Here is a 12,133-nt window from a genome sequence, read left to right as displayed (position 1 = left end):
CAACAGGGTTATATAGAGACATACTGTCTCAGTGGGTCAGACACAGTCCAACAGGGTTATATAGAGACATACTGTCTCAGAGTGGTTCAGACACAGTCCAACAGGGTTATATAGAGACATACTGTCGTGCTGGGAGTGGCTCGGAGCACATGGAGATATGTGAATTCAGACCTTAATCTACAGAGAGAAACTTGAGACCAGCCAATTGCAGCCGAGCCTGTTAGAGACCAGCCAATTACAACCGAGCCTGTTAGACACCAGCCATGATAGTCACCCCCCAACACTGAAAACACCCAGGTTCCACAACTGCACTGCTCCTCCATCATTGAGAGGGATACATTCACAGAGCTGGAGAGGGACATGGTGGAGCTCAGAGAGCTGGAGAGAGACATGGTGGTGCTCAGAGACCTAGTCCACACAATACAAACAGAACAAACCCACGAAATAGACCAGCACAAAAACACCCCCCCAACAAGACCCCGAAGGGCAGAAGGTGGAGATAGACGGCTGTCTGAGAGAGCTGCTCTACAGACTGAGGTGAGAGAACTTAAAGAGGCACACAGTGAGTTAAGAGGTGAGAAAACTGAGGTGTGACAGAGAGCACGACGCTCAAATCAAATCAAATCAAATTTTATTTGTCACATACACATGGTTAGCAGATGTTAATGCGAGTGTAGCGAAATGCTTGTGCTTCTAGTTCTGACAATGCAGTAATAACCAACAAGTAATCTAACTAACAATTCCTAAACTACGGTCTTATACACAGTGTAAGGGGATAAAGAATATGTACATAAGGATATATGAATGAGTGATGGTACAGAGCAGCATAGGCAAGATACAGTAGATGGTATCGAGTACAGTATATACATATGAGATGAGTATGTAAACAAAGTGGTTTGTGATACATGTATTACATAAGGATGCAGTAGATGATATAGAGTACAGTATATACGTATACATATGAGATGAATAATGTAGGGTATGTAAACATTATATTAGGTAGCATTGTTTAAAGTGGCTAGTGATATATTTTACATCATTTCCCATCAATTCCCATTATTAAAGTGGCTGGAGTTGAGTCAGTGTCAGTGTGTTGGCAGCAGCCACTCAATGTTAGTGGTGGCTGTTTAACAGTCTGGCCTTGAGATAGAAGCTGTTTTTCAGTCTCTCGGTCCCAGCTTTGATGCACCTGTACTGACCTCGCCTTCTGGATGATAGCGGGGTGAACAGGCAGTGGCTCGGGTGGGTGTTGTCCTTGATGATCTTTATGGCCTTCCTGTAACATCGGGTGGTGTAGGTGTCCTGGAGGGCAGGTAGTTTGCCCGCGGTGATGCGTTGTGCAGACATCACTACCCTCTGGAGAGCCTTACGGTTGTGGGCGGAGCAGTTGCCATACCAGGCGGTGATACAGCCCGCCAGGATGCTCTCGATTGTGCATCTGTAGAAGTTTGTGAGTGCTTTTGGTGACAAGCCGAATTTCTTCAGCCTCCTGAGCTTGAAGAGGCGCTGCTGTGCCTTCTTCACGATGCTGTCTGTGTGAGTGGACCAATTCAGTTTGTCTGTAATGTGTATGCCGAGGAACTTAAAACTTACTACCCTCTCCACTACTGTTCCATCAATGTGGATAGGGGGGTGTTCCCTCTGCTGTTTCCTGAAGTCCACAATCATCTCCTTTATTTTGTTGACGTTGAGTGAGAGATTATTTTCCACACTCCGAGGGCCCTCACCTCCTCCCTGTAGGCCGTCTCGTCGTTGTTGGTAATCAAGCCTACCACTGTTGTGTCGTCCGCAAACTTGATGATTGAGTTGGAGGCGTGCGTGGCCACGCAGTCGTGGGTGAACAGGGAGTACAGGAGAGGGCTCAGAACGCACCCTTGTGGGGCCCCAGTGTTGAGGATCAGTGGGGTGGAGATGTTGTTGCCTACCCTCACCACCTGGGGGCGGCCCGTCAGGAAGTCCAGTACCCAGTTGCACATGGCGGGGTCGAGACCCAGGGTCTCGAGCTTGATGACGAGCTTAGGGTGTACTATGGTGTTTAAATGCCGAGCTGTAGTCGATGAACAGCATTCTCACATAGGTATTCCTCTTGTCCAGATGGGTTAGGGCAGTGTGCAGTGTGGTTGAGATTGCATCGTCTGTGGACCTATTTGGGCGGTAAGCAAATTGGAGTGGGTCTAGGGTGTCAGGTAGGGTGGAGGTGATATGGTCCTTGACTAGTCTCTCAAAGCACTTCATGATGACGGAAGTGAGTGCTACGGGGCGGTAGTTGTTTAGCTCAGTTACCTTAGCTTTCTTGGGAACAGGAACAATGGTGGCCCTCTTGAAGCATGTGGGAACAGTAGACTGGTATAGGGATTGATTGAATATGTCCGTAAACACACCAGCCAGCTGGTCTGCGCATGCTCTGAGGGCGCGGCTGGGGATGCCGTCTGGACCTGCAGCCTTGCGAGGGTTAACACGTTTAAATGTTTTACTCACCTCGGCTGCAGTGAAGGAGAGTCCGCATGTTTTCGTTGCAGGCCGTGTCAGTGGCACTGCATTGTCCTCAAAGCGGGCAAAAAAGTTATTTAGTCTGCCTGGGAGCAAGACAACCTGGTCGGTGACTGGGCTGGTTTTCTTCTTGTAGTCCGTGATTGACTGTAGACCCTGCCACATACCTCTTGTGTCTGAGCCGTTGAATTGAGATTCTACTTTGTCTCTATACTGACGCTTAGCTTGTTTGATAGCCTTGCGGAGGGAATATCTGCACTGTTTGTATTCGGTCATGTTACCAGTCACCTTGCCCTGATTAAAAGCAGTGGTTCGCGCTTTCAGTTTCACGAATGCTGCCATCAATCCACGGTTTCTGGTTAGGGAATGTTTTAATCGTTGCTATGGGAACGACATCTTCAACGCACGTTCTAATGAACTCGCACACCGAATCAGCGTATTCGTCAATGTTGTTGTCTGACGCAATACGAAACATATCCCAGTCCACGTGATGGAAGCAGTCTTGGAGTGTGGAATCAGCTTGGTCGGACCAGCGTTGGACAGACCTCAGCGTGGGAGCTTCTTGTTTTAGTTTCTGTCTGTAGGCAGGGATCATCAAAATGGAGTCATGGTCAGCTTTTCCGAAAGGAGGGCGGGGCAGGGCCTTATATGCGTCGCGGAAGTTAGAATAACAATGATCCAAGGTTTTGCCAGCCCTGGTTGCGCAATCGATATGCTGATACAATTTAGGGAGTCTTGTTTTCAGATTAGCCTTGTTAAAATCCCCAGCTACAATGAATGCAGCCTGAGGATGTATGGATTCCAGTTTGCAAAGAGTCAAATAATGTTCGTTCAGAGCCATCGATGTGTCTGCTTGGGGGGGAATATATACGGCTGTGATTATAATCGAAGAGAATTCTCTTGGTAGATAATGCGGTCGACATTTGATTGTGAGGAATTCTAAATCAGGTGAACAGAAGGATTTGAGTTCCTGTATGTTTCTGTGATCACACCATGTCTCGTTAGCCATGAAGCATACGCCCCCGCCCCTCTTCTTACCAGAAAGATGTTTGTTTCTGTCGGCGCGATGCGTGGAGAACCCGCTGGCTGCACCGCCTCCGATAGCGTCTCTCCAGTGAGCCATGTTTCCGTGAAGCACAGAACGTTACAGTCTCTGATGTCCCTCTGGAATGCTACCCTTGCTCGGATTTCATCAACCTTGTTGTCAAGAGACTGGACATTGGCGTGAAGTATACTAGGGAGTGGTGCACGATGTGCCCGTCTCCGGAGTCTGACCAGAAAGTCCGCCTCGTTTCCCTCTTTTACAAAGTCGTTTTTTTGGGTCGCCGGCTGGGATCCATTCCGTTGTCCTGGGTGAAAGGCAGAACACAGGATCCGCTTCGGGAAAGTCATATTCTTGGTCGTACTGATGGTGAGTTGACGCTGATCTTATATTCAGTAGTTCTTCTCGACTGTATGTAATGAAACCTAAGATGACCTGGGGTACTAATGTAAGAAATAACACGTAAAAAAACAAAAAACTGCATAGGAACGCGAAGCGAGGTGGCCGTCTCTGTCGGCACTGGAAGTTAGGCTTCCCCCAGGAAAGCCAGCAGAACAGCCCACCTCAGGCCTGGACCACAACCTCAACACCGCAATGGGACAGACAACACCGGACCCACCAATGCCACACACCCCACCCCCACCTGTCAGCTCCCCTGATAGCCCTCTTGACAACCCCCACCCCCACCTAATAGCACCCACACATCCACTGAGGACACACAAAAGCCAGGCTCTCAGAGCATTCACAGTGGGGAGGGAGAGAGACTTAGACAGAGGTCTGGTGGTCTGGTTATCACTGACCTCAACCCAGAATCTCTCAGAACATTCACAGTGGGGAGGGAGAGAGACCTAGACCTCAACCCAGAATCTCTCAGAGCGTTCACAGTCAGCCCACTGACACCCTTATCAGATCACAGCAAAATCACACTACTTGAATTAAATTAAATCAGCTCAATGTATCTGAAGAATCCATAGACTCTAACCACTTCTGGGGAAAACTGGAAAACAAACGGCAACATGTAGAGGAATCTATCCTAACCAGAGAAGTATGGATAAACCACTTCTCCAATCTGATTGGCTCTATAACAAAGAACAAACAGCAAAAACATATACATGATCAAATACAGATCTTAGAATCAACTATTAAAGACGAGCAAAACCCAATGGATTCTCAAATTACATTGAATGAACTACAGGACAAAATACAAACCCTCCAACTCAAAAAGGCCTGTGGTGTTGATGGTATCCTCAGTGAAATTATAAAATATACAGACCACAAATTCCAATTGGCTATACTAAAACTCTTTAACATCATTCTCAGCTCTGGCATCTTCCCCAATATGCAACCAAGGATTGATCACCCCAATCCACAGAAGTGAAGAGAAATGTGACCCCAATAACTACCGTGGGATATGCATCAACAGCCACCTTGGGAAAATCCTCTGCATTATCATTAACAGCAGACTCCTACATTTCCTCAGTGAAAACAATGTACTGATCATATTTCAATTTGGCTTTTTACCAAATGACAGTACGACAGACCACGTATTCACCCTGCGCACCCGAATTGACAAACAAACAAACCAAAGCAAAGGCAAAGTCTTCTCATGCTTTGTTGTTTTCAAAAAAGCTTTTGATTCAGTTTGGCAAGAGGGTCTGCTACAAATTGATGAAGAGTGGTGTTGGGGGAAAAACATACAACATTATAAAATCCATGTACACAAACAACAAGTGTGCTGTTAAAATTGGCAAAAAAACACATTTCTTTCCAAAGTGCTGTGGGGTGAGACAGGGATGCAGCTTAAGCCACACCCTCCTCAACATATATATCAACGAATTGGCGAGGGCACTAGAACAATCTGCAGCACCCGGCCTCACCCTGCTGGAATCTGAGGTCAAATGTCTACTGTTTGCTGATGATCTGGTGCTTCTGTCCCCAACCAAGTAGGGCTTACAGCAGCACCTAGATCTTATGCACAGATTATGTCAGACCTGGGCCCTGACAGTAAATCTCAGTAAGACCAAAATAATGGTGTTCCAAAAAAGGTCCAGTCGCCAGGACCACAACTACAAATACCATCTTGACACCGTTGCCCTAGAGCACACAAACAATTATACATACCTCGGCCTAAACATCAGCGCCACAGGTAACTTCAACAAAGTTGTGAACGAGCTGAGAGACAAGGCAAGAAGGGCCCTCTATGTCATCAAAAGGAACGTCAAATTTGACATACCAATTAGGATCTGGCAAAAAAAATACTTGAATCAGTTATAGAACCCATTGCCCTATATGGTTGTGAGGTCTGGGGTCCGCTCACCAACCAAGAATTCACAAAATGGGACAAACACCGTGTACAACCTAAAACACCAAATAATGCATGCAGAGCAGAATTAGGCCGATACCTGCCATTTATAGGAATCCAGAAAAGAGACGTTAAATTCTACAACCTAAAATGAAGCCCTAAACAGAGAGTACACAGTGGCAGAATACCTGACCACTGTGACTGACCCACAATGAAGGAAATCTTTGCCTATGTACAGACTTAGTCAGCAAAGCCTTGCTATTGAGAAAGGCCGCCGTAGACAGACCTGGCTCTCAAGAGAAGACAGGCTACAGTATGTGCACACTGCCCACAAAATGAGGTGGAAACTGAGCTGCATGTCCTAACCTCCTATCAAATGTAGGACCATATTAGAGACACATATTTCCCTCAGATTACATACACCCACAAAGAATTTGAAAACTAATCCAATTTTGATAATCTCCCATATCTACTCGGTGAAATTCCGCAGTGTGCCATCACAGCAGCAAGATTTGTGACCAGTTCCCACAAGACAAGGGCAACCAGTGAAGAACAAACACCATTGTAAATACAACCCATATTTATGTGTATTTATTTTCCCTATTTGTACTTCATTACAACACTGTGTATAGACAGAATATGACATTTTAAATGTATTTTATTTTAGAAGTTTTGTGAGTGTAACGTTACTGTTAATTTTTTATTGTTAATTTTACTTCTGTATATTATCTAATTCACTTGCTTTGGTAATGTTAACATATGTTTCCCATGTCGAGAGAGAGAGAGAGAGAGAGAGAGAGAGAGAGAGAGAGAGAGAGAGAGAGAGAGAGAGAGAGAGAGAGAGAGAGAGAGAGAGAGAGAGTGAGTTATTTGGGCCAAGTAAACCTCCCCTCCTCTCCATTTCTGTCTCTCCCTCGTATTCACCCTGTTAAGTTGTCTGTCTCGCTGGGCTAGTTGTTGTGAAGCTGGTTGTTGTGAAGCTGGTTGTTGTGAGGCTGTTTGTTGTGAGGCTGGTTGTTGTGAGGCTGGTTGTTGTGAAGCTGGTTGTTGTGAAGCTGGTTGTTGTGAAGCTGTTTGTTGTGAGACTGTTTGTTGTGAGACTGGTTGTTGTGAGGCTGGTTGTTGTGAAGCTGGTTGTTGTGAAGCTGGTTGTTGTGAGACTGGTTGTTGTGAGGCTGGTTGTTGTGAAGCTGGTTGTTGTGAAGCTGTTTGTTGTGAAGCTGGTTGTTGTGAAGCTGGTTGTTGTGAAGCTGTTTGTTGTGAGGCTGGTTGTTGTGAGGCTGTTTGTTGTGAAGCTGGTTGTTGTGAGGTTGTTTGTTGTGAAGCTGGTTGTTGTGAGGCTGTTTGTTGTGAGGCTGTTTTGTGAGACTGGTTGTTGTGAGGCTGTTTGTTGTGAGGCTGGTTGTTGTGAAGCTGGTTGTTGTGAAGCTGGTTGTTGAGAGGCTGGTTGTTGTGAGGCTGGTTGTTGTGAAGCTGGTTGTTGTGAGGCTGGTTGTTGTGAAGCTGGTTGTTGTGAGGCTGGTTGTTGTGAAGCTGTTTGTTGTGAAGCTGGTTGTTGTGAAGCTGGTTGTTGTGAAGCTGGTTGTTGTGAAGCTGGTTGTTGTGAAGCTGTTTGTTGTGAAGGTGGTTGTTGTGAGGCTGGGTGTTGTGAAGCTGGTTGTTGTGAGGCTGTTTGTTGTGAAGCTGGTTGTTGTGAAGCTGGTTGTTGTGAAGCTGGTTGTTGTGAGGCTGGTTGTTGTGAGGCTGTTTGTTGTGAAGCTGGTTGTTGTGAGGCTGTTTGTTGTGAGGCTGGTTGTTGTGAGGCTGTTTGTTGTGAGGCTGGTTGTTGTGAAGCTGGTTGTTGTGAAGCTGGTTGTTGTGAAGCTGTTTGTTGTGAAGCTGTTTGTTGTGAGGCTGTTTGTTGAGAGGCTGGCTGTTGAGAGGCTGTTTGTTGTGAGGCTGTTTGTTGAGTGGTTGTTTGTTGAGAGGCTGGCTGTCGTGAGGACTGTTTGTTGTGAGGTCCATGGTGCTGAGGGAACAAACAGCAGGTCCCTGATGATGAGGGAACAAACAGCAGGTCCATGGTGCTGAGGGAACAGGGAACAAACAGCAGGTCCATGGTGCTGAGGGAACAAACAGCAGGTCCATGGTGCTGAGGGAACAAACAGCAGGTCCATGGTGCTGAGGGAACAAACAGCAGGTCCATGGTGCTGAGGGAACAAACAGCAGGTCCATGGTGCTGAGGGAACAAACAGCAGGTCCATGGTGCTGAGGGAACAAACAGCAGGTCCATGGTGCTGAGGGAACAAACAGCAGGTCCATGATGCTGAGGGAACAGGGAACAAACAGCAGGTCCATGGTGCTGAGGGAACAAACAGCAGGTCCATGTTGCTGAGGGAACAAACAGCAGGTCCATGGTGCTGAGGGAATAAACAGCAGGTCCATGGTGCTGAGGGAACAAACAGCAGGTCCATGGTGCTGAGGGAACAAACAGCAGGTCCATGGTGCTGAGGGAACACACAGCAGGTCCATGGTGCTGAGGGAACAAACAGCCGGTCCATGGTGCTGAGGGAACAAACAGCAGGTCCATGTTGCTGAGGGAACAAACAGCAGGTCCATGGTGCTGAGGGAACAGGGAACAAACAGCAGGTCCATGGTGCTGAGGGAACAAACAGCAGGTCCATGGTGCTGAGGGAACAGGGAACAAACAGCAGGTCCATGGTGCTGAGGGAACAAACAGCAGGTCCATGGTGCTGAGGGAATAAACAGCAGGTCCATGGTGCTGAGGGAATAAACAGCAGGTCCATGGTGCTGAGGGAATAAACAGCAGGTCCATGGTGCTGAGGGAACAAACAGCAGGTCCATGGTGCTGAGGGAACAAACAGCAGGTCCATGTTGCTGAGGGAACAGGAACAAACAGCAGGTCCATGGTGCTGAGGGAACAAACAGCAGGTCCATGTTGCTGAGGGAACAAACAGCAGGTCCATGGTGCTGAGGGAACAAACAGCAGGTCCATGGTGCTGAGGGAACAAACAGCAGGTCCATGGTGCTGAGGGAACAAACAGCAGGTCCATGGTGCTGAGGGAACAAACAGCAGGTCCATGTTGCTGAGGGAACAGGGAACAAACAGCAGGTCCATGGTGCTGAGGGAACAAACAGCAGGTCCATGTTGCTGAGGGAACAAACAGCAGGTCCATGGTGCTGAGGGAACAAACAGCAGGTCCATGTTGCTGAGGGAACAAACAGCAGGTCCATGGTGCTGAGGGAATAAACAGCAGGTCCATGGTGCTGAGGGAACAAACAGCAGGTCCATGGTGCTGAGGGAACAAACAGCAGGTCCATGGTGCTGAGGGAACAAACAGCAGGTCCATGTTGCTGAGGGAACAAACAGCAGGTCCATGGTGCTGAGGGAACAAACAGCAGGTCCATGGTGCTGAGGGAACAAACAGCAGGTCCATGGTGCTGAGGGAACAAACAGCAGGTCAATGTTGCTGAGGGAACAGGGAACAAACAGCAGGTCCATGGTGCTGAGGGAACAAACAGCAGGTCCATGGTGCTGAGGGAACAAACAGCAGGTCCAAGGTGCTGAGGGAACAAACAGCAGGTCCATGGTGCTGAGGAACAAACAGCAGGTCCATGGTGCTGAGGGAACAAACAGCAGGTCCATGGTGCTGAGGGAACAAACAGCAGGTCCATGGTGCTGAGGGAACACACAGCAGGTCCATGGTGCTGAGGGAACAAACAGCAGGTCCATGGTGCTGAGGGAACACACAGCAGGTCCATGGTGCTGAGGGAACAAACAGCAGGTCCATGGTGCTGAGGGAACAAACAGCAGGTCCATGGTGCTGAGGGAACAAACAGCAGGTCCATGGTGCTGAGGGAACAAACAGCAGGTCCAAGGTGCTGAGGGAACAAACAGCAGGTCCAAGGTGCTGAGGGAACAAACAGCAGGTCCAAGGTGCTGAGGGAACAAACAGCAGGTCCATGGTGCTGAGGGAACAAACAGCAGGTCCATGGTGCTGAGGGAACAAACAGCAGGTCCAAGGTGCTGAGGGAACAAACAGCAGGTCCATGGTGCTGAGGGAACAAACAGCAGGTCCAAGGTGCTGAGGGAACAAACAGCAGGTCCATGGTGCTGAGGGAACAAACAGCAGGTCCATGTTGCTGAGGGAACAGGGAACAAACAGCAGGTCCATGGTGCTGAGGGAACAAACAGCAGGTCCATGTTGCTGAGGGAACAAACAGCAGGTCCATGGTGCTGAGGGAACAAACAGCAGGTCCATGTTGCTGAGGGAACAAACAGCAGGTCCATGGTGCTGAGGGAATAAACAGCAGGTCCATGGTGCTGAGGGAACAAACAGCAGGTCCATGGTGCTGAGGGAACAAACAGCAGGTCCATGGTGCTGAGGGAACAAACAGCAGGTCCATGTTGCTGAGGGAACAAACAGCAGGTCCATGGTGCTGAGGGAACAAACAGCAGGTCCATGGTGCTGAGGGAACAAACAGCAGGTCCATGGTGCTGAGGGAACAAACAGCAGGTCAATGTTGCTGAGGGAACAGGGAACAAACAGCAGGTCCATGGTGCTGAGGGAACAAACAGCAGGTCCATGGTGCTGAGGGAACAAACAGCAGGTCCAAGGTGCTGAGGGAACAAACAGCAGGTCCATGGTGCTGAGGGAACAAACAGCAGGTCCATGGTGCTGAGGGAACAAACAGCAGGTCCATGGTGCTGAGGGAACAAACAGCAGGTCCATGGTGCTGAGGGAACACACAGCAGGTCCATGGTGCTGAGGGAACAAACAGCAGGTCCATGGTGCTGAGGGAACACACAGCAGGTCCATGGTGCTGAGGGAACAAACAGCAGGTCCATGGTGCTGAGGGAACAAACAGCAGGTCCATGGTGCTGAGGGAACAAACAGCAGGTCCATGGTGCTGAGGGAACAAACAGCAGGTCCAAGGTGCTGAGGGAACAAACAGCAGGTCCAAGGTGCTGAGGGAACAAACAGCAGGTCCAAGGTGCTGAGGAACAAACAGCAGGTCCATGGTGCTGAGGGAACAAACAGCAGGTCCATGGTGCTGAGGGAACAAACAGCAGGTCCAAGGTGCTGAGGGAACAAACAGCAGGTCCATGGTGCTGAGGGAACAAACAGCAGGTCCAAGGTGCTGAGGGAACAAACAGCAGGTCCATGGTGCTGAGGGAACAAACAGCAGGTCCATGGTGCTGAGGGAACAAACAGCAGGTCCATGGTGCTGAGGGAACAAACAGCAGGTCCAAGGTGCTGAGGGAACAAACAGCAGGTCCATGGTGCTGAGGGAACAAACAGCAGGTCCATGGTGCTGAGGGAACAAACAGCAGGTCCATGGTGCTGAGGGAACAAACAGCAGGTCCATGGTGCTGAGGGAACACACAGCAGGTCCATGGTGCTGAGGGAACAAACAGCAGGTCCATGGTGCTGAGGGAACACACAGCAGGTCCATGGTGCTGAGGGAACAAACAGCAGGTCCATGGTGCTGAGGGAACAAACAGCAGGTCCATGGTGCTGAGGGAACAAACAGCAGGTCCATGGTGCTGAGGGAACAAACAGCAGGTCCAAGGTGCTGAGGGAACAAACAGCAGGTCCAAGGTGCTGAGGGAACAAACAGCAGGTCCAAGGTGCTGAGGGAACAAACAGCAGGTCCATGGTGCTGAGGGAACAAACAGCAGGTCCATGGTGCTGAGGGAACAAACAGCAGGTCCAAGGTGCTGAGGAACAAACAGCAGGTCCATGGTGCTGAGGGAACAAACAGCAGGTCCAAGGTGCTGAGGGAACAAACAGCAGGTCCATGGTGCTGAGGGAACAAACAGCAGGTCCAAGGTGCTGAGGGAACAAACAGCAGGTCCATGGTGCTGAGGGAACAAACAGCAGGTCCATGGTGCTGAGGGAACAAACAGCAGGTCCATGGTGCTGAGGGAACAAACAGCAGGTCCAAGGTGCTGAGGGAACAAACAGCAGGTCCATGGTGCTGAGGGAACAAACAGCAGGTCCATGGTGCTGAGGGAACAAACAGCAGGTCCATGGTGCTGAGGGAACAAACAGCAGGTCCATGGTGCTGAGGGAACACACAGCAGGTCCATGGTGCTGAGGGAACAAACAGCAGGTCCATGGTGCTGAGGGAACACACAGCAGGTCCATGGTGCTGAGGGAACAAACAGCAGGTCCATGGTGCTGAGGGAACAAACAGCAGGTCCATGGTGCTGAGGGAACAAACAGCAGGTCCATGGTGCTGAGGGAACAAACAGCAGGTCCAAGGTGCTGAGGGAACAAACAGCAGGTCCAAGG

General features: G+C 49.3%; 1 protein-coding gene across 1 annotated transcript in view; it reads left to right on the top strand.

The window, feature by feature from the left end:
* Positions 1-6,383, top strand: part of LOC135536210 (TBC1 domain family member 30-like) — a 163,659-nt gene extending 157,276 nt beyond the window's left edge. Inside the window, 1 exon segment of the mRNA XM_064962583.1 lies at positions 6,325-6,383. Coding sequence (XP_064818655.1) covers positions 6,325-6,383 — 59 coding nt within the window.
* Positions 6,384-12,133: the final 5,750 nt, after the last annotated feature.

This window comes from Oncorhynchus masou, unplaced genomic scaffold, assembly GCF_036934945.1.
Source record: "Oncorhynchus masou masou isolate Uvic2021 unplaced genomic scaffold, UVic_Omas_1.1 unplaced_scaffold_575, whole genome shotgun sequence".
NCBI lineage: Eukaryota > Metazoa > Chordata > Actinopteri > Salmoniformes > Salmonidae > Oncorhynchus > Oncorhynchus masou.
The sequence above is the reverse complement of the archived record's forward strand: the minus strand, read 5'-3'. Positions and strand labels throughout refer to the sequence as shown.